Source organism: Balaenoptera ricei, chromosome 9, assembly GCF_028023285.1.
Source record: "Balaenoptera ricei isolate mBalRic1 chromosome 9, mBalRic1.hap2, whole genome shotgun sequence".
NCBI classification, from domain to species: domain Eukaryota; kingdom Metazoa; phylum Chordata; class Mammalia; order Artiodactyla; family Balaenopteridae; genus Balaenoptera; species Balaenoptera ricei.
In genome coordinates, this window is record NC_082647.1 from 7,591,740 (window position 1) to 7,617,559 (window position 25,820).

The 25,820-nt window shown below is 44.8% G+C and overlaps 1 protein-coding gene, 1 long non-coding RNA gene and 1 other non-coding gene across 10 annotated transcripts in view; 1 reads left to right on the plus strand and 2 right to left on the minus strand.

Moving 5' to 3' along the window:
• The window catches only part of EZH2 (enhancer of zeste 2 polycomb repressive complex 2 subunit), a 62,973-nt gene extending 41,213 nt beyond the window's left edge, over nt 1-21,760 (plus strand). For 5 of the 8 annotated variants that reach the window (XM_059933141.1, XM_059933140.1, XM_059933145.1 and 2 more), the window contains 15 exons: nt 527-667; nt 1,644-1,746; nt 2,301-2,479; nt 10,934-11,025; nt 12,442-12,682; nt 13,213-13,382; nt 13,897-13,991; nt 14,914-14,954; nt 15,367-15,492; nt 16,269-16,447; nt 18,506-18,601; nt 19,198-19,279; nt 20,164-20,244; nt 20,372-20,456; nt 21,451-21,760. In XM_059933141.1, coding sequence (XP_059789124.1) covers nt 527-667; nt 1,644-1,746; nt 2,301-2,479; nt 10,934-11,025; nt 12,442-12,682; nt 13,213-13,382; nt 13,897-13,991; nt 14,914-14,954; nt 15,367-15,492; nt 16,269-16,447; nt 18,506-18,601; nt 19,198-19,279; nt 20,164-20,244; nt 20,372-20,456; nt 21,451-21,511 — 1,772 coding nt within the window. In that variant the 3' untranslated portion in view covers nt 21,512-21,760. The remainder of the gene's footprint in view (nt 1-526; nt 668-1,643; nt 1,747-2,300; nt 2,480-10,933; nt 11,026-12,441; nt 12,683-13,212; nt 13,383-13,896; nt 13,992-14,913; nt 14,955-15,366; nt 15,493-16,268; nt 16,448-18,505; nt 18,602-19,197; nt 19,280-20,163; nt 20,245-20,371; nt 20,457-21,450) is intronic. The other 3 variants (XM_059933146.1, XM_059933143.1, XM_059933142.1) reach the window with 1 other exon arrangement.
• Nucleotides 1-25,181, minus strand: LOC132371706 (uncharacterized). Its single transcript, XR_009504933.1, has 4 exons — nt 25,129-25,181; nt 24,228-24,312; nt 23,055-23,162; nt 1-619 (listed from the first exon to the last, which is right to left on the minus strand). It is a non-coding gene; the product is annotated as an uncharacterized LOC132371706 (long non-coding RNA).
• On the minus strand, nt 13,646-13,718 carry TRNAV-UAC (transfer RNA valine (anticodon UAC)). Its single transcript has one exon. It is a non-coding gene; the product is annotated as a tRNA-Val (tRNA).
• Nucleotides 25,182-25,820: the final 639 nt, after the last annotated feature.

Below are 25,820 nucleotides of genomic sequence, written 5' to 3' on the forward strand. Positions count from 1 at the left end.
GTGTATGTAGATTTTAAGATTCTTTAGCAATAAAATCAGTTAGGAATAGGGCTTCTGCTTATGTCACATGGGCTCCAAAAGGCCCTATGTTCAAAAAATACCTTCCCCACTAGGCAACCACAGGACCTGAAATCCTGTCATTAGAATCACCGCTTCGGTGATTTAACAGGAGACCTTGTTAAAGTTCCTGGCAGGAGGGTAACGTGTAACGTCCTCATATGTTCCCGTCACGAGTGGACAGCAGGGTCTGGCAGATGCATTGCTTGGAAGGAGGCGAAGGCCGTGGTTAGTCTCTAGAGAATTAGGCTGCCGTAGCAGGCACTGGAAACGTGTGAAGATGACAGGTGTTGAGGATAAGTACTACTTCCGACTTTGCCCCAGGCCAGTCCTGAAAATGATCTTTCCTCACCGCATTTTAATAATACTGTTATGGTACTGATGGATAGGCTCCAGCTGTTTCTTACCGATTACAGAAAGCGTGCGTGAACTTTTGTGTATTTCTGATATTCGATTTGATGAATTTCAGAATGTGGGTTTATAAATGATGAAATTTTTGTGGAGTTGGTGAATGCTCTTGGTCAATACAATGACGATGATGATGATGATGATGGAGATGATCCTGATGAAAGAGAAGAAAAACAGAAAGATTTAGAGGAGAACCGAGAAGGTACGTCTGTTACATTTGCGTGTCGCCATTACAGCATTTTTCAAAAACAACAGAGTACAGGTAAATCTTCCTTCCTTCTTTTTTCTTTTGTTAAATATCATATCAGTGGTAGTATAATCAAAATTAGAATATTATTTATAACATTTAATCCTGCACTTGTCTTTATTTCCCTTGGCTAGCAAAAGAACGTGGTTTTTTTTGGGGTTTCCCTGGGCTGTCATCATAATCATTATATAACATATATATAGCATACTGATCATTGACTATGAACAAGTTGTGTGCTCGTCACTTTATATCACTTTATATGCGTATAGACATTTAATTCTCATAATGTTCCACGAGGTGGCTTTTATCATCAGATCCACCTCATAGTTGAGGAGATGGGTTTAGTGAGGTGAAGTAACTTAAGATCACAGTATTGGGAGGAAACAGAACCCAGAAAATGCTGTGTTCGGAACCAGCTCTAACTGACCCCAGAGCATATGTTTTAACCGCTACGCTAATTACGGTTTGCCAGAAAATTAGAGGGTCCCAACTTAGAGCTTGGCAGTTGGTGAAGACCGGACAAAGCTCGTTATTAGGACAGCATAGGAGAATATGGGGAAAAATTGCAGTTTCAAAGAAGCGTACAGTTTTTATAACAAGCGTCTTAGTGATCACCTGGCTCCTCATTTTACAGATGAGGAGCCAGCCAAGGTGGGTCAGTGGCCAGACAGGGCCGTGGCGTCAGTTAGGGGCTGAGCCGGGACCACAGCCTTGGTTCTCTGCCTCCTGGCGCACTTGCAGCTTTCCACGCTTGAGTTTGAATTTTGTCTGGCCCACCAGCCTCCCAGATCCTTGTGAGATATGTTGGAAGTAAGTGAAACACAGAGCTGGCAATTTCCTGGAAAATCAGCTTTGTTAGGCATGAAGGAAGTGAAAGACTGGCAAGCTTGTTCACTTTCATTCTTTTTTCCTTTCACTTTTCCCCGTTTAGATAAAGAAAGTCGCCCACCTCGGAAATTTCCTTCTGATAAAATTTTTGAAGCTATTTCCTCAATGTTTCCAGATAAGGGCACAGCAGAAGAGCTAAAGGAAAAGTAAGATTTGTTCTTTGGTGATGGTTTTGCCTCGTGTGGTATTTAACGCACCATTTTGGTTCCTTAGAAATGGAACTAATGTAGCCAGTGAGCTCCCCACTTCGTGTGTTCCCAACATCTGCGAGATACTTGAACTAATACGTGTATGTATCTGGTACCCTGCACTCCATTTATGGTAGATGGGATAAGTTTGCGCGCGCGCGTGCACACACGCACACGTACACGTACACACACAATTTACAGGAATGCATGTAAGAGGAAATTTCTTGGGACACCTGTAGAAATTTTAGTGCAGCTGATGTTTCATTTTAATGAATATAGTAACATTTTTCATGACAGATGTGAATCACATCAGTGAATTCGTTTCTTGATATACCATGCATGATATTTAATTGGCTCTTCATTTAAATAAAGATTTTTGTAGGCTAAACTTCTGTGTGTGTTTTAGGCAAGATAAACATCAAAAATAATACACAGAAATCTTGTAGAAACTTTATTTTCGAAAATGTAATTCTTGTTTCACCTTTACTTCCATTTTTCTTGGTTAATGTTAGGTACAAAGAACTCACTGAGCAGCAGCTCCCAGGTGCACTTCCCCCCGAATGTACCCCCAACATAGATGGACCAAACGCCAAGTCTGTTCAGAGGGAGCAGAGCTTGCACTCGTTTCATACGCTTTTCTGTAGGCGATGTTTTAAATATGACTGCTTCCTACATCGTAAGTGCAGTTATTGTACGTTTTCATTTTCTATCTTTGTTGTGGAATTATGTGTTAAAGCAACTTGGGAAGTGTCATTTATTACCACTAGAATTTGTCATTTAATCTTGCAGTTACGACTGAAAAATACGTTAGGATCAGAGTATTGTTATTTTTTAATTTGTTGCTTAAGGGTTGCTCTGAAGTCTTTTGCACATGTTAAGCTGGCCCTGCTGTCTCCCACTAACTTGGAATACAGATCAGTGATTTTTCCATAAATGCTAACCGAACAATTGTTTTATAATAAAACTTACTGTGAACTAGCTTGATGGCCCAGAGCAACATTGCTAATACTGATGAATAACTTGTTGAATAAGAAATTGGCTAAAAAGGTGTTTATATATATTCTTGTCTGTTTAGTGCCAAATCTGGTTTTTTTTGGGGGGGGGGCGTCCTCTGAATACGTTGCTTTTAAAAAACACCTGCGTTTGAATACAGGTAAAGCATAACATGTTCTTAATGAGATTTACGTATGGTACATATGATATTACTTTCTTTTTCTGACATTGCTGGGGAATGAAGTTTCTTAGTAAAATTTCCAGGTAAGTGGAACTTAATTAAGTACAGTTTAGAAAGTACCAGCTACTTAGGAGGCATGTTTTTTGAAAATATATTTCATACCTCCTGGTTCCTAAGCAGAGTTTACTTAATGTAGGTTAGCTTTTTCCACATTAGAGTTTTGTGTGACCATCTGTGGCATAACACCTTTGTCTCTGTGCTAAATGGGTTCATGTTGCTTTGCCCTTTTAGAGTTCCTGTGCCCACCTTTTACAGTTTTTTCCCTCATTTTGCAGTGGTACCTCTTAATGTTAATTAGCCTGCCTAAGCAGCTATTTCTTGCCTTGTTTTGAGTTTTTGCTCTACCTACTTATGTTTGCTGCAGCGCATAATTTGTTACGTGATGTGTATCTAGGTTTGGAAATGGTCATTTGTGTGTGTGTGTGTGTGTGTGTGTGTGTGTGTGTGTGTGTGTGAAGTTATTAGTGGTTTAGTTATCTTAAATTAGAAACACTTGAAGTAGACTTTCTGAATTATCACTGTATCTCCCATCGTATCTCCTTGCAGTTGTTGCCTGTGCTCCTAATCTAGTTTAAATCGATGACTTGGTAGTTGTAATAATTCGGAGAAGCCAGCCATTTGTTATCCCAGCCATTGTAGGATTACTTACTTGGGCTTGGCAGCACCGTCTTTACACAGGCCTTGAAGTAGTTGTTTTGAATTGTATTCAATTCCCCTTTACACATGATCATTTTATAAAATAATGTCCAGTTCTTAAGAATACTGTAAATTGCATTCAGATATCACTATAGCAAAAAAGTTGGTGGGAGCTCTTTCATTGGAGTCAATGCAATGGTCCCTCCAGTTTGTTGTTTATAGATGCAGCATTTGATGGACCTTTTTTGTACAAATGAGCCAAGGCAGGAGGCCACTACTTTTAAACATTATTACCGGAGTTATTTTATTGTGCTATTCCAGTCTGAGCAATTTGGATGACCCTTGAACCTGCTCATTGTCTCATTATTCCTGCGGGGGAGAGGAGGAGAGAAGTGCTGTGCTCAGTGGAGCTGGTCCTCTGGGACCGACCGGTGGGCTGCTCACTGCCGCGTGTGGGAGCCGCGGGTCCCGCACTGCGGTGCCCCCTTGCCTCCCGTTCCACTGGAGCCAGGCTCTTCGTGATGTAGCCCGAGCACATTCTACAGGCACTTAGTGGCTTTACACTGACTTTGACAAAATATCACACACCGTATGTTTTCCTTAGGTAAGAGAAGTCATTAAATACATTATTAAACATACCTGTTAAATATAGCATTTTGTGCTTTTTGTTCTTTGTCTAATGGGAATAATATAAACTGTCATGAGGATTAAATTTATTACTTGCTACGTGCAAAATACTTAAAATAGCACTTGGCATGTGTTTAGCTATTGTTATTTTTAAAATAAATCATCATTCACATGACTTACATTTCAAAAAGGCATTAAAAGGCGTCCAGCGAAATCCCCCCCTCCTGTCCGCATCCTCACTCCCCTGGAGATAAACCACTTCTGCTGTTAATTCTTCTGTGTCTTTCTGTAGTTTCTTCTGGCAAATACAAATACATTCCTCTCTTTTCCCAACCACCCTATTCAAATGGTGCCATACTCTTCAGGCTTTTTCCCTGTTGGACTTAATATTGTAGATACTATTCCTGTCTGGACAGCTGCATAGTCTTCTGCTGTAGGAGGCCCTATAACTTACTGAGCCCGTCCCCCAAAGGTCAACATTTATGGTAATGGCGCCATAGTGAATAACCTTGCGTGGTGGACCTGTACGTCCTTTCCCACAAGTGCAGGTTAACCTGGTCCACTCTGTGTAGACAGTGCCAAACTACCTGCCATACGGGGATCTGCCAATTTAAAGAACTACCAGCAAAGTAAGAGTGCCTGTTTCCCAGAGCCCAGCCAATAGAGTGTGTTAAAAAACAAACTTTGATTTTATTGATTGAATTAGTAAAATGTTTTTTAGCATAATTTAATTTGCATTTTTTCTTCCTGTATGATTAAGAGATTTGTATTTTATTTTCTCTGAACTATTTTTATCCTTTTGGCTTCGTTGGTCTTTTTGATATCTTGAAGCTCTTTATATAGTCAGGAAATTAGTTTTTTTGAGATGAGTTGCAGTGGTTTTTTTTTCCAGTTTGTTGTTTGGTAAAAATCCCATAGCAAAGTTAAAAAACAACCTTTAAGGTAGTTGAATTTATCAGTTGGCTTTCCCTACTACTCCAAGGTTTTAAAGGGTGTCTCACTTTTTTTCTAGTACGTTTTAGGCTTTGGTGCTATTTTCTTTCTTTCTTTTTTTTTGGGAATAACATCTGACTCTTTGATCTGTTTGGAATTTATTCTGTTAGAGTGTTGGATCCAACTCGTCCTCTGCATCTCCAGGGCCACTGTTTCCACACCATCTATTGACAAGTCCCCTCTGGGGCTGCCCTGAGCTGCTGCCTTCATCCCTGTCACCACAGGTGCTGGGGTCTGTTTCTGGTCTTTGGGTTTCGTTCCTTGAGTCTGTCTGTCCAGGGGGCTTTATTCAGAGATCTCCTGGCCATTCTTGTTTTTCTATATAAATTTTAGAACCAGTTTGTCTAATTTAAAAAAAAAGTCTAGGTGGTATGTTTATTGGAATCTCATTAAATTTATAAATTATCTAAGGGGAAATTGGCAATTTAAAATAAGGGTATGTCTAACTATGTGATAAGTCTCCTTTTGTCCTTTTTTTTTTTTTTTTCTTTATTTTTTATTTATTTATGGCTGTGTTGGGTCTTCGTTTCTGTGCGAGGGCTTTCTCTAGTTGTGGCACGTGGGGGCCACTCTTCATCGCGGTGCCCGGGCCTCTCACTATCGCGGCCTCTCTTGTTGCGGAGCACAGGCTCCAGACGCACAGGCTCAGTAATTATTGCTCACGGGCCCAGTTGCTCCGCGGCATGTGGGATCTTCCCAGACCAGGGCTCGAACCCGTGTCCCCTGCATTGGCAGGCAGATTCTCAACCACTGCGCCACCAGGGAAGCCCTCCTTTTGTCCTTTAAAATAAGCTTTCTGATTTTCTTCCCATAGCTCTTGTTATTTATATTCTTTGGTAAGATGATTTCCAGGCATTAAATGTGTTGGGCTTTTCCCTTTGTATCATGTATGTTTCGTACCCTGCTACTTTACTGAGCTGTCCTTGTTTGCGATAGTTTCTGCACAGATTCTTTTGAGTTTTCCAGCTGTAATTGCCTACAGTTATGAATGGTTTTGTCTTCTTTCCAATCTTTGTAACTTTAACTACTTTCTCCTGTCTAACTGTATCTTCAGTGCCATGTTAAATAATAGTGGTGCTAGGAGATACATTTCCTACTGCTCCTGGATCAGTTTTGGGAAATTACCCATTTCATTCCGATTTTGAAATTTATTTGTATAATTTGATCTGCATGTTCTAATAATTCTTTTAATTTCTTTGATTGTTCTTCTGTGTTTCATTCTTCTTTTCTTGATGAGATTAAGAAGTGGTTTATATATTTTATTTAAAAAATCTCTTTTGTGTATTTTTCCCTCAGAGAATCAGCTACCGTATTAGTTTTTACTGTTTTTCTGTTTGTGAATCTGATGTTTGCATCATTTTCATTCTTTCCTCTTTTTTTGGATGTATGTATTTTAACACAGTGAGTTGTCTCTAGAGCACTGTTTCAACTTTTAGGTTCCAATATTTGGTATTATTACTATTTTTTTTTAAAGGAATTTGAGGGAATGTTTTGTATTTCCTTTAACTCATCGTTTAAGGGAGACTTTTTAAAACTTCATCGTGAAAGAGGCCTTTTTTGGATGCTGTTTTTATTATTTCTGTGCTGGCAGCCTCACTGATGTTGGGCCTTACTTGTTATTTAGATGTTAGGGGTGTCTGCCATTTTTATCTCTAAGGAAGATGTTCTTTTTTTTAAAAAAATAAATTTATTTATTTATTTTTGGCTGCATTGGGTCTTCGTTGCTGCACGCAGGCTTTCTCTAGTTGCGGCGAGTGGGGGCTAGTCTTCCTTGTGGTGCGCGGGCTTCTCATTGCTGTGGCTTCTCTTGTCATGGAGCACGGGCTCTAGACGCGTGGGCTTCAGTAGTTGTGGCACATAGGCTCAGTAGTTGTGGCACGTGGGCTCAGTAGTTGTGGCTCACGGGCTCCAGAGCGCAGGCTCAGTAGTTGTGGCGCATGGGCTTAGTTGCTCCGCGGCATGTGGGATCTTCCCAGACCAGGGCTCGAACCCGTGTCTCCTGCATTGGCAGGCGGATTCTTAACCACTGTGCCACCAAGGAAGTCCTGGAAGATATTCTGATGGCAGGGGATTGGCAGTTCATCTGGGCCAGAAGCTTGGTATCTGATCATGGATCTTTTCTATTAGAGGGACTTTAATCTCCAGTACTGGCCTAGAGCATAGCTAGAATTGTATATTATAATTTATAAGTCTTTTACCTTTGCTTGAAAACCTTTAGATAAGATTTTTCACCAAGATTTTTTAAGTTGCTTTTGAAATTAAAGAAAAAAAAAAAGCCCTTAATATCCATGTTCTTTTCTTTTTGTGAAACTTTTAAGTATCTTGCTTTAATTTTCCATCTGATAATTTTCCTGATCAGGGAGTTTTATATAATCTTCTCCCCAACCCACCCATATTATACTTAGTTTGAAATATATTTTAATAATGTATTTCAAATACTAGTATTTTAAGATGTCTATTTGAAAAGATTATGTTCAGTATTCTGGAAGTCTAAAATAGTCAAGACTCTTAGAGGAAAACATAGGCAGAACACTCTATGACATACATCACAGCAAGATCCTTTTTGACCCACCTCCTAGAGAAATGGAAATAAAAACAAAAATAAACAAATGGGACCTAATGAAACTTAAAATCTTTGGCACAGGAAAGGAAACCATAAATGAGACGAAAAGACAACCCTCAGAATGGGAGAAAATATTGGCAAACGAAGCAACTGACAAAGGATTAATCTCCGAAATATACAAGCAGCTCATGCAGCTCAATATCAAAAAAACAAACAACCCAATCCCAAAATGGGTAGAAGACCTAAATAGACATTTCTCCAAAGAAGATATACAGATTGCCAACAAACACATGAAAGAATGCTCAACATCATTAATCATTAGAGAAATGCAAATCAAAACTACAATGAGATATCATCTCACACTGGTCAGAATGGCCGTCATCAAAAAATCTACAAACAATAAATGCTGGAAGGGTGTGGAGAAAAGGGAACCCTCTTGCACTGTTGGTGGGAATGTAAATTGATACAGCCACTATGGAGAACAGTATGGAGGTTCCTTAAAAAACTAAAAATAGAACTACCATATGACCCAGCAATCCCACTACTGGGCATATACCCTGAGAAAACCATAATTCAAAAAGAGTCATGTACCACAATGTTCACTGCAGCTCTATTTACAATAGCCAGGACATGGAAGCAACCAACGTGTCCATCAACAGATGAATGGATAAAGAAGATGTGGCACATATATACAATGGAATATTACTCAGCCATAAAAAGAAACAAAATTGAGTTATTTGTAGTGAGGTGGATGGACCTAGAGTCTGTCATACAGAGTGAAGTAAGTCAGAAGGAGAAAAACAAATACCATATGCTAACACATATATATGGAATCTAAAAAGAAAGTCATGAAGAACCTAGGGGCAAGACAGACGGGAATAAAGACGCAGACCTACTAGAGAATGGACTTGAGGATGTGGGGAGCGGGAGGGGTAAGCTGCGACAAAGTGAGAGAGTGGCATGGACATATATACACTACCAAATACAAAATAGATAGCTAGTGGGAAGCAGCCGCATAGCACAGGGAGATCAGCTCAGTGCTTTGTGACCACCTGGAGGGGTGGGATAGGGAGGGTGGGAGGGAGGGAGACGCAAGAGGGAAGAGATATGGGGACATATGTATATGTTTAACTGATTCACTTTGTTATAAAGCAGAAACTGACACACCATTGTAAAGCAATTATACTCCAATAAAGATGTTAAAAAAAAAATAGTCAAGACATTTCTAGGAGAGGGAATTTTTTATATACTTAGTTTTCCTAAAGAATTGAAGTTAGAAATTCTGCTGAAGGAAATCTAGTTGTAAGAAAAGTTCTCTTTCTTTAGCTAAATGCAATGTGAGATGAAGAATGGTACTTTAAAAATTTTAAAAGTACTTTTATTATTAGCATGCTAATTTTTCCTTTATGGCCTGAATTTGTTCTTACCTTGGAGACTGTATAATTGTGGCTTATGATGCTGATACTGTTACCTAGTCCTGATTTAGAGGCTTCTTCTGTCTCATGACCAGCAGAGGCTACTGTCCTCATTTGTGTACGTGTGTGTGTACAGATACATGTGTGTCTTCTTAAGTGAATTGGGGCAAAAATATCAATCTCTAACTATAGTATGTACTAGAGGAGACATCCAAACTAAAAACAAGTTTCACCAAAAACCTGTCAGTCAGGATGTGCCTCTGGCTCATGACGATCTTGTTTTTGGATGGATGTAATTCCTTCTGCTTATGTGACCTTAATCTTCTAGTGCTCACTCTTTGTATTTTAGGGGTCTTCACCTGTGCAAAATGTAATTCAGTGCTAAATCAGTCATATGGTATCAGGCTCTTGTTTTGGGAAAAACCAACTCACATACTTGAAACAGAATCTGAGCCTTGAATTTCTATTTTAAAAACATAACTTTTTCTTCCTTCCCTCATCACTGTCTTCATTTCCCATTTAAGTTCTATGGATAGAAGTATGGCTTCTTTTTTTTAAAAGGAATTCCTTTGTTTTTATTTTTTATTTATTTTTATTTATTTACTTATGGCTGCGTTGGGTCTTCGTTTCTGTGCTAGGGCTTTCTCTAGTTGTGGCAAGCGGGGGCCACTCTTCATCGCGGTGCCCGGGCCTCTCACTATCGCGGCCTCTCGTTGCGGAGCACAGGCTCCAGATGCGCAGGCTCAGTTGTTGTGGCTCACGGGCCCAGTTGCTCCGTGGCATGTGGGATCTTCCCAGACCAGGGCTCGAACCCATGTCCCCTGCATTGGCAGGCAGATTCTCAACCACTGCGCCACCAGGGAAGCCCAGAAGTATGGCTTTTTACAAATATTTTTTAAATGATTTATTTCATGAATCTGTCACTTGTTTTTATCCAGATTAATTTTCATCTTGTGTAACTCTGGATAGGGCATTTCTAGTATTTGCCTTTGTACACTGTAAGCAAGCTTCCCCAAGTTGTCTGAAGTTCTCACCGCTGTGCTTTCATACTTTGTTAGTATACCAGTGTGCTGGAGTTTGAATTTTTCTGTTATATTATTTGGGAATCTTAAGTTCCAAACACTTTATCTTTCTAAAACCTGTTTTATCTGACCATTGTGTTTTCCTGCAGAAAGGGTGCTGACCGTGTGGGCTCCCCCTGGGTTCTTGAATTGTGTGTGATTCAAAGAAATTGACTTGTAGTATTCCGAGGCTGTCCTCATTATCTTTTAAAACTGGTTTTTAACAATTGGTGTCCCATTCTTCTCCCCCGTTTGACAAGCTGATTGCTGACCTTTCTTTGGAAATCGATAAATTGTAGGTGTCAGAATTCTTTTGTAAAAAGAGGAAATCTGATTTCTATGTAGAGGATACATCAGTTGTTTCTATGGAGACATTAAAGACTCAAATAAATGTTTATAATTAGAGCTCAGGTGTTCTGGGGGAGACCTGAGGAGAATACATTGTGGAAATTCAATAAGAGCTTGAAGGAAAGTTCTGTAATGTAAACATTATTAGCAAAAGTGTAATGTAGTAATTGACTTTCTCCTTTGGATCTGGAGACATGAAAAAGTAATGTTATGTTTATGTGTAAAAGTAATGTTAGTTATGTTTGGATATTTTATGTTTATTTTGCAGCTTTCCATGCGACACCCAACACTTACAAGCGGAAGAACACGGAGACGGCTCTGGACAACAAGCCTTGCGGCCCCCAGTGTTACCAGCACTTGGTAAGCGTGTGCAGCGGGGCTCCGGAGGGAATTGGAGAAGTCTTAATTTTGAACTTCGGTGAGGTCTATAAAGTCAGCGGTAACCTCACTGTTCCCATACTTTCATTGGCCATATGATAGCAGAGGTTTCTCAGTCACATTTCTCGGTAGTGCTTACGTACTGCACATTCTAGTCTTTCGTTATCTCGCGTTATTCTTTATCTCTGTTAGTCTCTTCAGCAGCGTATGGAGTTCTTTAGGATCCAGGCCTCCTGTAGCTCCACAGAGCTTACGAGAATGGGAAGCACAGAGAACCCTTTTAAACCCCAGAAGTGCAGTAGTTCCCGAGCCTTGCTCAGAGCCATGGCCCTTCTTTGAGTTGTAGACCCACTGTAGTTGAGCTATATTATATATAGGTCCCAGAGAGGTTTTGTATGTTTTTTTTTTTTTTTTTAAATGATGGAGAAAAGGTAAGGGTTTAGGAAAATATGAGGTAGAAAAGTTGTTTTTTACGGGTACTATCTTATTTTTACCATTTCCCCTCTTTGAACCAAGCCACTCCTACCTAGGAACTAAATGGGTATATATTGCCTGTTGGATTTTGGACAGAAGATTCATTGAATGGCACCTGCAGAAGGTATCCTATTTTTAAGCAATTTGGTTTTTGTAGAATGAAGTATAAAACTGTTGGCTGCTCTCAGACTTCTCCCTTCTATTGCCACTAAAAATGGAATTCTTGAGCACTGTTTTATAATATTCCTTACAAGGCAGAATTTTATTTGGCTCATCTAAAATGTGTCTGTGGTATCTCTATAATCCACGCCCTTCCCGTTGTTGTATACCTTCCGAGACTGGATTATTGCACCTGGTAACGCAGAATGTAACCCTCACCGCCTTGTTCATCGAGTTCCTTTCATGTCTTCCTGGGGCTGTACATCCCTCATAGGGAAGAAAAAAATGGGATGTTTTACTTGTAAGGCAGAAAGTGACGGAGTGGAGTAGGTGTACATGTTTTGTTTTCTTCTTGTATACTTTAAATGTTACCTGAGAAAGGGACGTGTTGGCTTAAGAAACCCTGAAATTGTAAAGTGTGACTTTAGATGCACATTAGATGTGTGATTCCTCTTAAAATTCACTTTTAAATAGACTGTTACCTAAAGTATATTTGTATTTTAACTCATAATCAGTTAATATAGAGCCGTCTTGCCTGATTTTGTGCTGCTCTGGCCCTGTACGGAAGCCATATTTATCTTTCGCAAATCTTCAAACCCTCAAAAGCAGATAGAAAACAGTTGTATGTAGACGTGCGACTGTCTGTGAAAGCCGGATGCTGTGATACATTTGACTAGCGTGCTGACGCCATCCTTTTTTTTTCCTCCTCCGCCAAAATGAGCCGCAGAACTTTACCCTGATGTCTGCACTTTTCCCCCTTCGTAGGAGGGCGCGAAGGAGTTTGCTGCTGCCCTCACTGCCGAGCGGATAAAGACGCCCCCGAAGCGCCCGGGCGGCCGCAGGAGAGGGCGGCTCCCCAACAACAGCAGCAGGCCCGGCACCCCCACCACCAGCGCGCTCGAGTCCAAGGACACGGACAGTGACAGGGAGGCGGGGACCGAGACCGGGGGGGAGGGCAACGACAAGGAGGAGGAGGAGAAGAAGGACGAGACCTCCAGCTCCTCAGGTGGGGCGCGCCTGGCAGCGGGTCTCCCCGCCGCTCGGAGGGTGCGGGTCCTGTGAGGTGTCAGTTACTCACACGGTGACAAACCCAGGAGCAGGGCTGTGTGGCTGTGACGCACTGCTCTCTGTCCCACACCCGGCCCTCGCCTGTGGTGTCCATCTTCTGGGTTACTTGCAAGTTGACGATCCAGTTTATTTTCACTCTTTGGGTCACTTTCCTTTTTCCAGCTTTCACAAGGGCATGATGACATTCTCATCATTCAGTTGAATATTCTTGACGCTCTGTGGGTAGTTTTGGTTACGAGAGAGAATTGGAACCACTGACTAATATGTTATGGATTGTCTTTTCAGCCCTACGATTACACCATAAATAATAGCAGGGTAACCCCATTTGCCGTCATTTTAGAAGGCTGAGTTAAAGGGAGCCCGCTGTCATGGTTTCCATGGGGGAAAAGCTTACTGATATTTCCTTCCCTTTCCCTTTCCTTCCTCCCATTGCTATTTCTTGACCATCGCTTAACTTTGGTTTCATAGAAGCGAATTCTCGGTGTCAAACACCAATAAAGATGAAGCCCAACGCCGAGCCCCCCGAGAATGTGGAGTGGAGTGGCGCTGAGGCCTCCATGTTCAGGGTCCTCATTGGCACGTACTACGACAACTTCTGTGCCATCGCCAGGTTGATCGGGACCAAAACATGTCGACAGGTAAGCGTGGCTGATAAAAACAGTCCGCTTCAAATGGAGAAATACGTGGTCACTGTCCAAACATACGACCATTCGTGGTTATTAAACTCCTGTTCCTCTGAAAAGAAGTATAAAAAATTTTTTTTTCACTGAGAGGGAACTGAAAGGAAATTACTCATTCAACTTTAGATGTTTCAGGTTAGGTGGCAATGGGTTCTATCTTATTTTATTATTCATTCATTTATTTGGTTTTTGGCCACGCTGCGTGGCACGTGGCATCTTAGTTCCCCAAACAGGGATCGAACCTGTGTCCCTTGCAGTGTAAGTGCAGAGTCCTAACCGCTGGACCACCAGGGAATTCTGGCAATGGGTTTTAAAAACCAGGAACAATTTAGATTTAGCCTCATGACTCTCAATAAGAGTGTAATCGCAGCAGCGTCACAGGACAGACAAATAGTTTCTGGTGGGAATGAGCAGGAGACTGGTTTGCTTAAATAGACGGTCCTCACGGCCCTGTGACCTTGCCTCTTGTCAGGTGTATGAGTTTCGAGTCAAAGAATCCAGTGTCATAGCGCCGGCCCCCGCTGAGGACGTTGACACCCCTCCCAGGAAGAAGAAGAGGAAACACCGGTGAGTCTGCCGCGTGATGGGGAGGCCACTGCGGGCCGGGCGCTCACGAGGGCAGTGGTGGCTCCGCTCTGTCGATTAGGAAAGAAGCTTAAGTGGCCTCAGAAATAGACCTGTGGGGTCTTGTTTCCATGGGCATTTGCTGGCATTTTTCTGTAAGAACACAGTGGCTGTCAGGAGATTTGGTGTGTTGAATCATAAAAATTTTATGATTACCATGCTACATTTTGGTTACGAAGAACTATTGAGTAGCTTCTGCAGTGAAGGCTGCATAAACCCTTACTTGGCATTCGTGTGTGGATCTTGGGAGGCTGTGAGCTCTGGGCCGGTTTTCACTCTAGGAGCCCGAGTTTTCCACGCCCACCCTGCCATCGGCCTGGGTGAGCGAGTGACGGGGGCAGTGAAGGTGTCAGGCTGACTCAGGTGCGTGGAGGCTGGATGGACTGCTTGCTGTAACCACCCCCCGCTCCTTTTTTTCTTTTTAGAGAGAAACATACTTGGGTGTTGGGTAAGGGAACATCTAAGTTATGCTTCAAAAATTGTCTACAGCTTAATTTAGGCTTTAGTAGACGCTTCTGCATTTTTTGCTTGTATTATTTCTGACCATATAGCTCAGTTGAAATGATGAAAGATTCCAGAAATTAGAGCAGGTATGCTGTATCAGTATCATCCACACTAGAATAAACCTGCCCCACGTGGCCGGGCTGGCTCTCTGAGGCCACAGCCATTAAGCTGTTCCCACGTTGCTCCACACCTGTGCCAGGTGTGAGCTGGGTGGCGTGTGACTCCTCTTTCACAGTTACTTGGATGAAGAGCCCCGCTGCATTCCTGGCACAGGTTGACCCGTTTAAGTTGTGTTTGTTGACATGTGACTGCCTGTGCGCCCCAGGGTCACAAGGATGTTTTCCTTCTTTGTGTCTTGCAGGTTGTGGGCTGCGCACTGCAGAAAGATACAGCTGAAGAAGGGTTGGCTTCTTTCCGTTCAGCTTCATTAGTAACTCAGGGTCTACTTCTCGTGTCTCAGAATAGTAATTGGATTAGAGTTTGGGATATTCTGATATAACCGACTTTGGTGCACTGAAGTTTAATGCACAGAAGTGCATTAAATGGAGGCTGTCTGTTGATTAATTTCCAGTCGGTTAGAGGAGAACAACTCTGGGAACCTGACTGACGTGTGTGTGACAGTGCCCTGGGGTTCCCGAGCTCTTGGCGGGTGGGGCTAATCTCTGCTGACCTCTTGTAAACAGTGTGTGTGATGTGGTGGACACGGAAAGACAACGCGTTAAGCTCGGAGGGCCACGGGGAGAGCGTGTGCTTGTTGGGCGTGTGCTCACCTCGCCGCTCTCTGGACTGACGTGGTGCTGTTGTCTCTGTGCAGACGGCTCCTCCAACCATGTTTACAACTACCAGCCCTGTGACCACCCACGGCAGCCTTGCGACAGCTCGTGCCCTTGTGTGATAGCACAAAATTTTTGTGAAAAGTTTTGTCAATGTAGTTCAGAGTGTAAGTATTTGTTGTCTTGATGTGATTACATGAGAATTCAGTAGGCTGTTGGTCAGCAATTTAAAACTGTTAACCTCAATCGGCACAAGGACACGGCAGCTCCTGCGTGCTGTTCCCTTTGGGAAATTCACTTATGCCACGAGCATGCATGGTGCCCAGGAGTGGCGCTGGGCCTGTATCCAGCCAGCCTCCTGGCTGACGCAGGTATGCGGGCGGGTTTAGGCGAATGTGGGTTAAAGGAGCTTTTATTTTTTCCCCCTTGATCATTTAACTTAAATCATAGTAGAGTTGACACAGAATGGAAGGGGACTATAGAAATAGCTACCCAAATACTTTTTGGACACCAGAAACTGTCAAGAGTTAGGTGGGTTTAGTCTTCAGAATAAAGGAATGTGTAGCATCAGGGTAGTGATTGTAATGATTTAATGAAACTGCACTGAAGCTTGGATACCAAGGAAGTACCTAGAACTCTGACTGTCGGAATGGTTGAGAACCATGGATATTATGTAGTCCAAATCCTTCCTTCGCACCTGTTTTATAAATCAAAGAACTGTAAGTACACATGCCATCTGACAAACAAAAAAGGGGAAACAGGAACTCAGTGACCTTTTTCAGTATGGACAGCTTTAACTTTCCTGTTACTTCCCTTTCCTCATGTGTACGATGGGATAATACAGTTGTTGTGGGGCCTCCGTGCGTTAATCAGGGCCTTAGCGCCAGACTTGAGCTGCACCATTAGGCAAGGTTTTCGTCTGACGAAGAACATCTCTCTGAAGGTCAGAACCGCTTTCCGGGATGCCGCTGCAAAGCCCAGTGCAACACCAAGCAGTGCCCGTGCTACCTGGCTGTCCGAGAGTGTGACCCCGACCTCTGTCTTACTTGTGGAGCTGCTGACCACTGGGACAGTAAAAACGTGTCCTGCAAGAACTGTAGCATTCAGCGGGGCTCCAAGAAGGTAGGGCGTGATCGTTGGTGGTGGGCTTCTGAGAGATGTCAAAGTCAGGATAGTCTTAGACCATTTAGCTGGGGCAAAAAAGTGATTATTGAATGGTACAGCTGATAGAAGGAAAATGGTTGACTTTTCTGTAGAATACTTTAGTTTGATATAGGATGAACCAGTAAACTCTGAGAAGCAGCTGTTAATGGTATCAGATTTGAATAAGAGGTATTTTTCTAGTTGTTTAATAGATGATTCGATTTTCTTTTTAAGTTTAGTTAATAGAACAAGTGGTTTATCTAGTCTCCTTAAAGCAAATCAGTGGTGTTCCTATCAGAACAGAGAGACTCATTCTTATCAAATAGTATTCTGGGTTCCTTTGTGCACAGAGTAAAAGATGGGACTTCCCACGGTAGTTTCTGCAGACTTATTAGTTCCTGTTTCTGTAATAACCTTGAAAATAACACAGGCAGGAATTACATAACTGAAGCCTGGGCATTGGATGGACTTGACTTGCTGCAACCAGGGAGTTTATTGTTGACCAAAAGAATCTTAGTTTTTTAGGGTAGTATCTTAGTTTTTAGGGTAGTATCAGTATCTTGGTTTCTTAGGGTAGATGATAGATTTCTTCAATTAATCATTTTTATATAATAATAGCTGACATTTATTATTTAATATAGAGTAGGCCCTGGTCTAAGCACTTTGTGTATTAACTCATTAGTCTTCCTAACTCCATGAGTTAGGAATAATCATTAAACCCAACGTTCTAAGACTTGTCGGGAAAGGAGCAGGAACTCAGCCAGGCGTTCTGGCCGCTGACCCTGTGCTGTGAGTGACCACCCCGTGTGCATGCGGCACGGTCATCTTTAGGGTCTTGAACTAGTGTGTAATGTAACTGAGATCGCACTACTGTCAGTCCTACTCCTGGAAGTTCTGTTTATGGCAGTGGCTTTATTTCTTTGGCTGTGGTGTTTGTTATCAGGCGTTCAGACGGTTTTACTCTGGGTCCTTACGTCACAGTGACGCTGGCATGGTTTCCCGGGGACACCCGTTCAGCCCTGAGAACTCGCATTTCTCCCTCAATCCCGTACTTTCCACTGTATGATAAAAAACTCCTCCTTCAGTTTGTTCAGAAAGTGGATAATCCTAATGGCGACATGTCTTTCTACACATCTTTTACCTCCTGAAACAGAAAACTGTGTAGATACTTTTTACCAACGGGGTTTCATTTGCTTAACAGTATTTAGCTGGTCGGGAAGGTACTTGCTTAATTCTTCCCCGACAGGGAGTGTAGGCTGAGTCAGAACAAGCATAGATCGGTAACTTGGGGATCCGGGAGTCTTTTTCAAGGCCACGAGGATACTTGGGATGAAAGCATAATAACAAGCCACGATGAAAAGTTAGGGATTCATTCCCAAACAGACTCTAACAGTAGAAGCAACAGCGATGATCGGTCATCTTGGCATCAGCTAAGAACAGAATGCTGGCCCATGGGATCGTGCTACCCCTCGTGGTGGTTTCTCGTGCTGTCGTGAGGAAGGGCTGTGGAAGGATGCGCCCAAGAGAAAAGTGCCCTGGAAGGAAGGGCAGCGCTTCGGGAGGAAGAAAAGCTGGTGAAGAGCCAGGAGAGGGCCCCATGGGGGCTGGGACTGGGCCTGGAGGAGCTGGTGATAGAGGCCACCTTGGGGAGGTGCAGGGGGCACGGACAGAGGGGGAGCAAGGGGTCCCTGTGTGACAGGCACGTTGCACGTGAAGTCCAGGAAGTCAAGGGCTGAAGGACGGACAGGGAAGCAAATGGTGCAGCATCTCAGGATGCCTCGTGCAAGGACCGCAGTCGGAGGGACCTGCACCAGCATAGGTGACGTCGTATTTCTGAGAGAGACAGAGGATACTTAGGCTCTGTACTTGATTTACAAAAACCAAAACGTGGTTCTTGCAGTTTGTCAAGCCCTTTGGTAACATGGGGGAGCTGACCCCTTCCCCCACCTGTGGTTGAATTACCCTGGTTCACCCCATCGTCTGATTTGTCCATCTTCACTCTCCTCTGATTATATGACTGTGTTTATTATTCTCTAGCATTTACTGCTGGCACCATCTGATGTGGCAGGCTGGGGAATTTTCATCAAAGATCCTGTACAGAAAAATGAATTCATCTCGGAATACTGTGGAGAGGTAAGGCAGAGCCGTCCAGTTACAGACAGAGGGATGCCCACTGTCGCGTGTTCACGTGGTGTCATCTGTACTCACTTTGCTTTGGACTGACTTTCCTTGGGCAAGTCCATTGGGTTTGATTAGAAGTGAATTTAAAATGCCTTTTCAGCTTGGGCTTGTGGGTTTGGTTTGTTTGGAAGTTAGGCTGCACGGCTTCAGTCCTTGTCACAGTTAGCTGTTACCACCTGGGGAGGAGGGGGAGAACACGAGCTTTAAAACAAGGAGTCTGTCCTACTTAATCTGCAGCCTAGTTGATAAGGACCTGTTAGGAAGACCCTGGGGCCGGCTTCACTGTGCGATTAACCCACCTGGTTTGTATTTTGTACTGAGTAAAAAGACTTGTTAATCACTTCCTCCAAGCATAGTTACTTTAGATGTGGAAGTATCCAATATTTCTAAGAGTCCTTAAAATAGCACTGCTTTCGACAAAGAGAGAAGCTGGCCCCGTGACCCTCTGTGGCGCGCCCTCGGGTCCCAGCTGTCCCAGATGAGCAGCTGTGCGCTCTCCTACCAGGCCCACCTGATGCGAAGCAACCTCCCCGTGTCCTTCCTTTTAGATTATTTCTCAAGATGAAGCAGACAGAAGAGGGAAAGTATATGATAAATACATGTGCAGCTTTCTCTTCAACTTGAACAATGGTATGTTGATGAATTAGAGCGCATTTGGTTCCCGGGTTGCACGGGCCCTTCTGGTGGCTTGAGTATCAGAAACGACGTTAGGGGCCCCCAGTGTCAGCAGTGTTGGAAGGAGCCCCGGCCTGGGCTAAGGAACGGGCTGTTTGCTGGGAAGCCAGCCAGGCTGGATGAGTGTAACTTGGGGGTGCAGGTGGAGGCTTCCTCAGCCGCAGGGAGTTCTGTGTGCAGGGAGCGATCGCTGCCCCGGCCCCGGGCCATTCCTTGGCTTCACTGCCTGGCTCTCCTCTCGTGCCCCTCTTGTGCCACAGGTACCAGTCGGCTGGGCCCACCTCCTCCAGTCAGTGCCTCTGACCTGGGAAGGGTATGGAGCACGGCCTTGTGAAGCATCTCCACACTGTCCCTGGGGGTCCTCGGAGGGCTGTGAGGGTAAAGGGCGCAGCGTGCGCAGGTGCTGGTCCTGGGTGCAGTCGGGTCACGGCTGGGAGTGTGCACTTCACACCCGAGCTGTTCAGGGGGCCTCTCAGCTGAAGCAAGTAGAGTGGGTTCTTTCATGAATGTGCTCCATAAATGGTAATAATGAAAAAAACTAATATAATTTAAAATGTGAAGGGAAGAATTTAGTCAGATTTTATTTTTTGCCATGCTTTGCTCAGTAAGACGTATTTATAGCTGATATAACTGTCTTGAATCACTGATGAACTTTTACCTAGAGAACATTTTCTTCCAAATGTCATTTCATACTAGGTAAAGTTGGTTGAATGATTTGCTTTTGAAGGCAAACTCTGAAGAAGTCTGACCAGTTGTATTTCCGGAATCACAATAACTTTGTGTTTATTGATCTTATAGCTGCAATTGTTTACTGGACTGTGCTTATTTTTTCTCTTTAGATTTTGTGGTGGACGCAACCCGCAAGGGTAACAAAATTCGTTTTGCAAATCACTCAGTAAATCCAAACTGCTATGCAAAAGGTAGGTAGGTGTCCCCGGAGGTGGAGCTGCTGCAGGTTGACCTGAGTGGTCTGGGTTGACACGTGTTATGTGAACGGTCAGCAACCCTCCGGGGCCGCCGTCACTGACCCCAGCTCTCTCTCTGCAGTGATGATGGTTAACGGCGATCACAGGATAGGGATTTTTGCCAAGAGAGCCATCCAGACTGGCGAAGAGCTGTTTTTTGACTACAGGTTGGTGACAGTGCATTCCTAGAGCCGTCAGGGCTTTTTCTCCCTGGGCCAGCTCCGGGCTGGGGCGTCTGTCGTTGGAGGAACAGAGTTCTGGTCGTCGTGGGCAGTGGTGGGAGTTTGGTAACGTAGTTTCCATTAGACAAGTAATGCTTTAATGTAAGTCAAAAAAATGTAGAAAGCTCCAGTTTTACCTTTGGGGTCCTTTCTGCGGGAAGAGGCACGCCAGCCGTCAGGGTGCGGAGCCGAGGCACTCGGCTGGCAGTTTACACTGTCAAGCTCTGGGGGATAAACTGACAAGTTCTATAATTTTTATTTAAATGCACTCAGATGACTATCTATCTATCTAGTTAAACGAATCCTGTGGCTGAATGTACATCCCATCCAGAAGCTGTTTTTTGAGTGCTGAGTTGTAAACTAGGGCCCATGTGTAGCCACTTTCAGTGGCAAACTGCGGCACAGCTGAAGGCGAGACCTACCCCGATCTTCAGCGGGAGGTTACAGAGCCGCAGCCCCGCTAGCTGTGAGTGAGGAGCGGCTGCTAGACCTTCCTTTGGGTGAGCTGTAGGTTCCAGCCGGCGGTGGAGGTCGCAGGTGGCTCTTCTGGCCTCGGTCCTGTTCTTTCTTCAAGGGGGGCCGGGGAGGGGGGCAGTGACCAGCTCTGGCTGCTCCTGGGCCCTGTTGACTAAGGGCCCAAGTCCGGGCTCTGCCGCGTCGCAGTTACTTTGCCTTCCCCGTGTTAGGCCTCAAGACCGTGCTTCGGGCCTGCCTTCGCCGGCGGTTGGTTTCAGGGGCACAGGGCTGGCTGCGGAGAGAACTGGGGAAGGGTTGTACTACCAGTTCCGTCCACTTTGCAGCTGGAATAGGCCCAAAGATGCAGCTGGGCAACGGGATGCGTGTGCGCTTTTCCTCGTGGACGTGTGAGTGCTACACACTCAGCTCAGCAGACTTGGTTGTGCTGCTGGAGGGCGCTCACCCCTTTTTCCTGCTGTTCCAGATACAGCCAGGCTGACGCCCTCAAGTACGTGGGCATCGAAAGAGAAATGGAAATCCCTTGACGTCTGCTACCTCCCCCCTCCTCCTCTTGGAACAGCTGCCTTAGCTTCAGGAACCTCGAGTACTGTGGGCGATTTAGAAAAAGAAAGAAAATGCAGTTTGAAATTCTGAATTTGCTAAGAAGTACTGTAAGAATAATTTATAGTAATGAGTTTAAAAATCAACTTTTTATTGCCTTCTCACCAGCTGCAAAGTGTTTTGTACCAGTGAATTTTTGCAATAATGCAGTGTGGTACATTTTTCAACTTTGAATAAAGAATACTTGAACTTCTCCTGGTCGTTGTCATCTGTCACACAGCTTCCCCAGCTGATTTTAGAAAAAGACGACTGAGTGAGCCTAATGGGAAAAACATTTAACTCCTTTGGTTTTCCAGTAGCCATCCTACTGAAATCTTGGTTTCACTAATACTGCCTATTAGGCAAATAATTAATACTAAATATAACAAATATATGCCTACATATAAACATACAACCACATAATACACGTTACAATTTAATAAGTGACTCACTGCTGGCCTCTGAGACCAGGGTGGGGCGCGTCCCCGGCTGCCGTTCTCCACGTGAAATGACTGACAGACAATTGGACGAAGCGACCTCTGAGAACCGATCTAGCTCTAAATTCCACGAGTCTAGATAGATATAGCCCTTCAGAGATATGACGGGGATATAGCCAGACTAGGTTCACACCTCCTTGAAGAAGGAACGAGAACACCCTCCTAGGTCCCAAGGAGGCGGGCGCTGCTCCTTGGGCCGGGCAGCGGCGGCACAGTGACGCCCTTGCGGCGGGAGAGCCCAGACGGCTGTCGTCAGCCTGGGCGTGTAGCTGCCTCTTCTACAGTTTGGTAAATTTTCATTGATTTATAACGTGGTAATGCTTAACGGGAAGCTCAGTCAAAACTCACCTTCCTCTGCGGTTACACAAATGCTGACAAGACTGCTTGCCACCGCATCCATAGGCACAACCCCTAGCCACCCGAGTCCTGGCATACAGTTCACGTGCCCCTTGGCTTTGGCAGCGAAGAGACCCGGCCTTGGGGGCTAGTCTCGTGTGTCATCCGTGTCTTCTCTGCCACCCTGCTGGGATGTCCTGTCCCCACGCCCCACCCAGGAAGCGGGACCTGCACTCGGCCGCCTGTCACTGACCTGTTCACGGAGGGTCACCCCGCGCTTGCCCGATCACCGCATCCCGCCCTTGGCACTCAGCCCCAGCGGAGCCCGTCGGTTCCCTGCTGCATGTGGGCCTGTTCAGGACGCCCCAGGGATGACTTGCCCCCAACAGCAGCTACTGACAGAGCTCATTCCAGCCACAACTTTTGTACTGTTTGTAGCTCCCAACCTGTCCCCAGACGCCGACACCCAGAGGTGGGTCCTTGAGTCCAGGGAGGTTCTGCTCGTTTAATACACCACAGACCCAAATGCAGCAGAAAGACAGCAGTTGTACTGATGGACGGCAGTCCTTGTGAGCACCAGCTGGTGTGTATTCTTGGTGCACAGCAGGCTTTGTACCCTGATTTGCAATGTACCTCCAGTAACCTACCCACTGACCTCATGGACACGGAGATTCTGACCAGAAACACTTGACACGCAGCCTCGGCTACAACCCATGTGATCAAGAGCATCCTCAGGTCCAGGCAGCTTTAGATTTTCCTTTATCTGTAATGGGGGAAAAAAGCACAGAGCTTGACACAATTTATTCAAATACCCAGTTAACAGAAAATTTGGGCAAAAGCTAAGTGTAAGTACATGCTTTTCTCCCTTCCCCTTGCTCCCCACACCGAGGTGGTAATTGACTTTGTATGTGGGTAAGCCTGGTGGTTAGTTCCCTACCAGGGAAAACAGACGCCTAAGTAGGATGAGTGTAGTGAGTTATCACAAGATACAGATACGTTTCAAATAGTTTCCATGGTTTAGGAATACCACACATTGTTCATTGAAGATAAAGAGCCTGACAACAGGCTGCCCAGCTGGTCGGTGTCTGTGGTCCCGACGCTTTTCCCCTGATGGTCACGAGGACCCACATGGCTGACCGCAGTCCTGATGTCCAAACACAGGCAGCACCTCAGCCTCAGAGTAAACTGCCTCAGGCAAATTTGAAGGCGCCATGACAACACCGTTCCGCGTGTCAAAATTCTCTTCAATCAATATTTTGTAATTTATTAAAAAATTATAATTATCTATCTGGAAACTGCTTCCTCTTTTTTTTTTTTGGCCGTGCTGGGTGACATACGGGATGTTAGTTCCCCTGGTCAGGGATCGAACCCGTGTCCCCTGCAGTGGGAGCGTGGAGTCCTAACCCCTGGACCGCCGGGGAAGTCCCGCTAATTATTTTTTGATATTGTCTGAATCATTCACCCTCCAGCCTTCACTGAATCCAGTCAGTGACTCAAAAGTCCCGATTTCCACCTCTGCCCCCGCACCCGCCAAAAGTCAACTAACATCGTGTAATTTCGATTTGTAGATGGGTCGTCAAGAGGGATTTCACATATGGATGTTGTGAAGAACGCAAGTATTCTGCTGTAAGTTGTATGAGCTTTGGGCTCTTACTGGAATAAGCTCAAATAAATGCTTGCTTGTTTCTCCAACCCGTTAAAAACGATTCCAGTGAGGGGTGTGTGTAGCACCTGGTATTAGAAATGTTCCAGTACGTCAAATCCGCACAGCTTTTTGTATGTGAACCGCGCCTCCATAAAGAGGTTTTAAAACACCATCCACACTCACCTATTATGACCAAGTCACTGTGCTGCCACTGGAGATGAAATTCATGTATATAAAATCAAATCATCCAGACAAGTTATTGCCATTCCTAAAAATAAAAAAAAAAAAAACTTCATTAGAAGGGGGATTCAGTTCAAATGGGTCAGCATGTTGGATTTTTTCATCTGGGTGTGGTAAAATCTTAAATTTCTTTCAAAGGAAAATTAGATACCTCAACAAATAGGTAGGCCATCTTAAAATGCTCAGTCAGTAAAGATATTTTAAATTCAGGTGCCTCTCGGTCCTGCATCTCCTGTTCTCCCTGTACCTGTTACTTAGGCCTGTACTTTGGTGTCCCTGGCTGCTTCTCACAAAGGCACTGACGGGTGACCGGCTGGCAGTCTGCATTAACGCAGACGTGAGGTCCGAGAGCCCAGCCCAGGAGGGAGAGGCTCCTGGCAGTGGGGCCCCACCTTGCCTGCTCCCCTCCCAGGCGAGAGGAAATGGTTCCCTCAGACCGCGGTACCACAGTGACAGCCTGGAACATGGTTTTCCTTCAACCGACCAACTCCTGTGGGTTTTGCCAGGACTGCCGGCCACCATCCCTCCCCCAGGGTGTGGACTTCCTGTAGCAGCTGTGCACCAGACAGCTTTCAGAAGGCCTGGGCATTTGTCCCGAAGTAGATTCGGAAGATACTTACTATTGAAGTTATCCTGAAAAATGCAGGGAACTCAGTTCTCGTGGCTTGTATTTGGAGGCCCCGGCCATCCTTGTTAGGCTAGGATATGGTTTGGGAAATAGAGGCACCAAGTCTTGAGCTGCTTTTTATTCCACACCCATTAAACAGGACAGTTACCAAGTGTGAGGGGGGGGCAGGTACAGGTACTGAATCTGAGGATGGGAGGGAACCACCCGATCGCCTACCGTCAGTCCGCCTTTGCTCACAGATGTCCTAGGTCTTACCAAAGGCACTCTTCATCCTGGAGGAACTCAAGAGACACCAGCAAAATCTCATTAAAATTTACCTTCCCACTCTCGATGAGACTCAGACACAAGCTCGGCAACTGGCTCCGTGGTGGTCACTTACAGCACGTCAGTCGCGGAGGCGGATGGACTGTTGTGAGGACAAGCAGAGCTGTGGTCCCAGCCAGGACTCGCGGGCAGTTTCCAGGTCGTCCTCGGAGCCCCAGGGCACCGCAGGATCTGGGGGGAGGGATGGTCTCCTGGGGTGGTGGCACTGCTCTTTGCCTGGTTCATACATTGGGAATCTTTTATAAGATTGTTTGAAAAAGAAGAATGTACTAGAAAAAAAAATAAAGAGTGGACACCATTACACAAGTGCTTAGTCTATTACTACTCCTTTTAATAACCTGTTTAACTTTTAATTTTTGAAAACTAACCTGTTAGGTGCCAGATTGGTCCAAGAAACTGTAAGGACTTAGCTTTGGCGTCTTCCTCTGGCCCTGCTCTTGGAACCTGGCCTCCGGGCAGGTAGGGACCGGACAGGTGTTGACAAGCATGTTCACGTCTCACGTCACGGGAGCTGCCTGCGGTTTATGGGGACCACGAAGCCCCCGAGACTGAGCCTTCCCCGGGGCCTTGGCTCCCACCTCCCG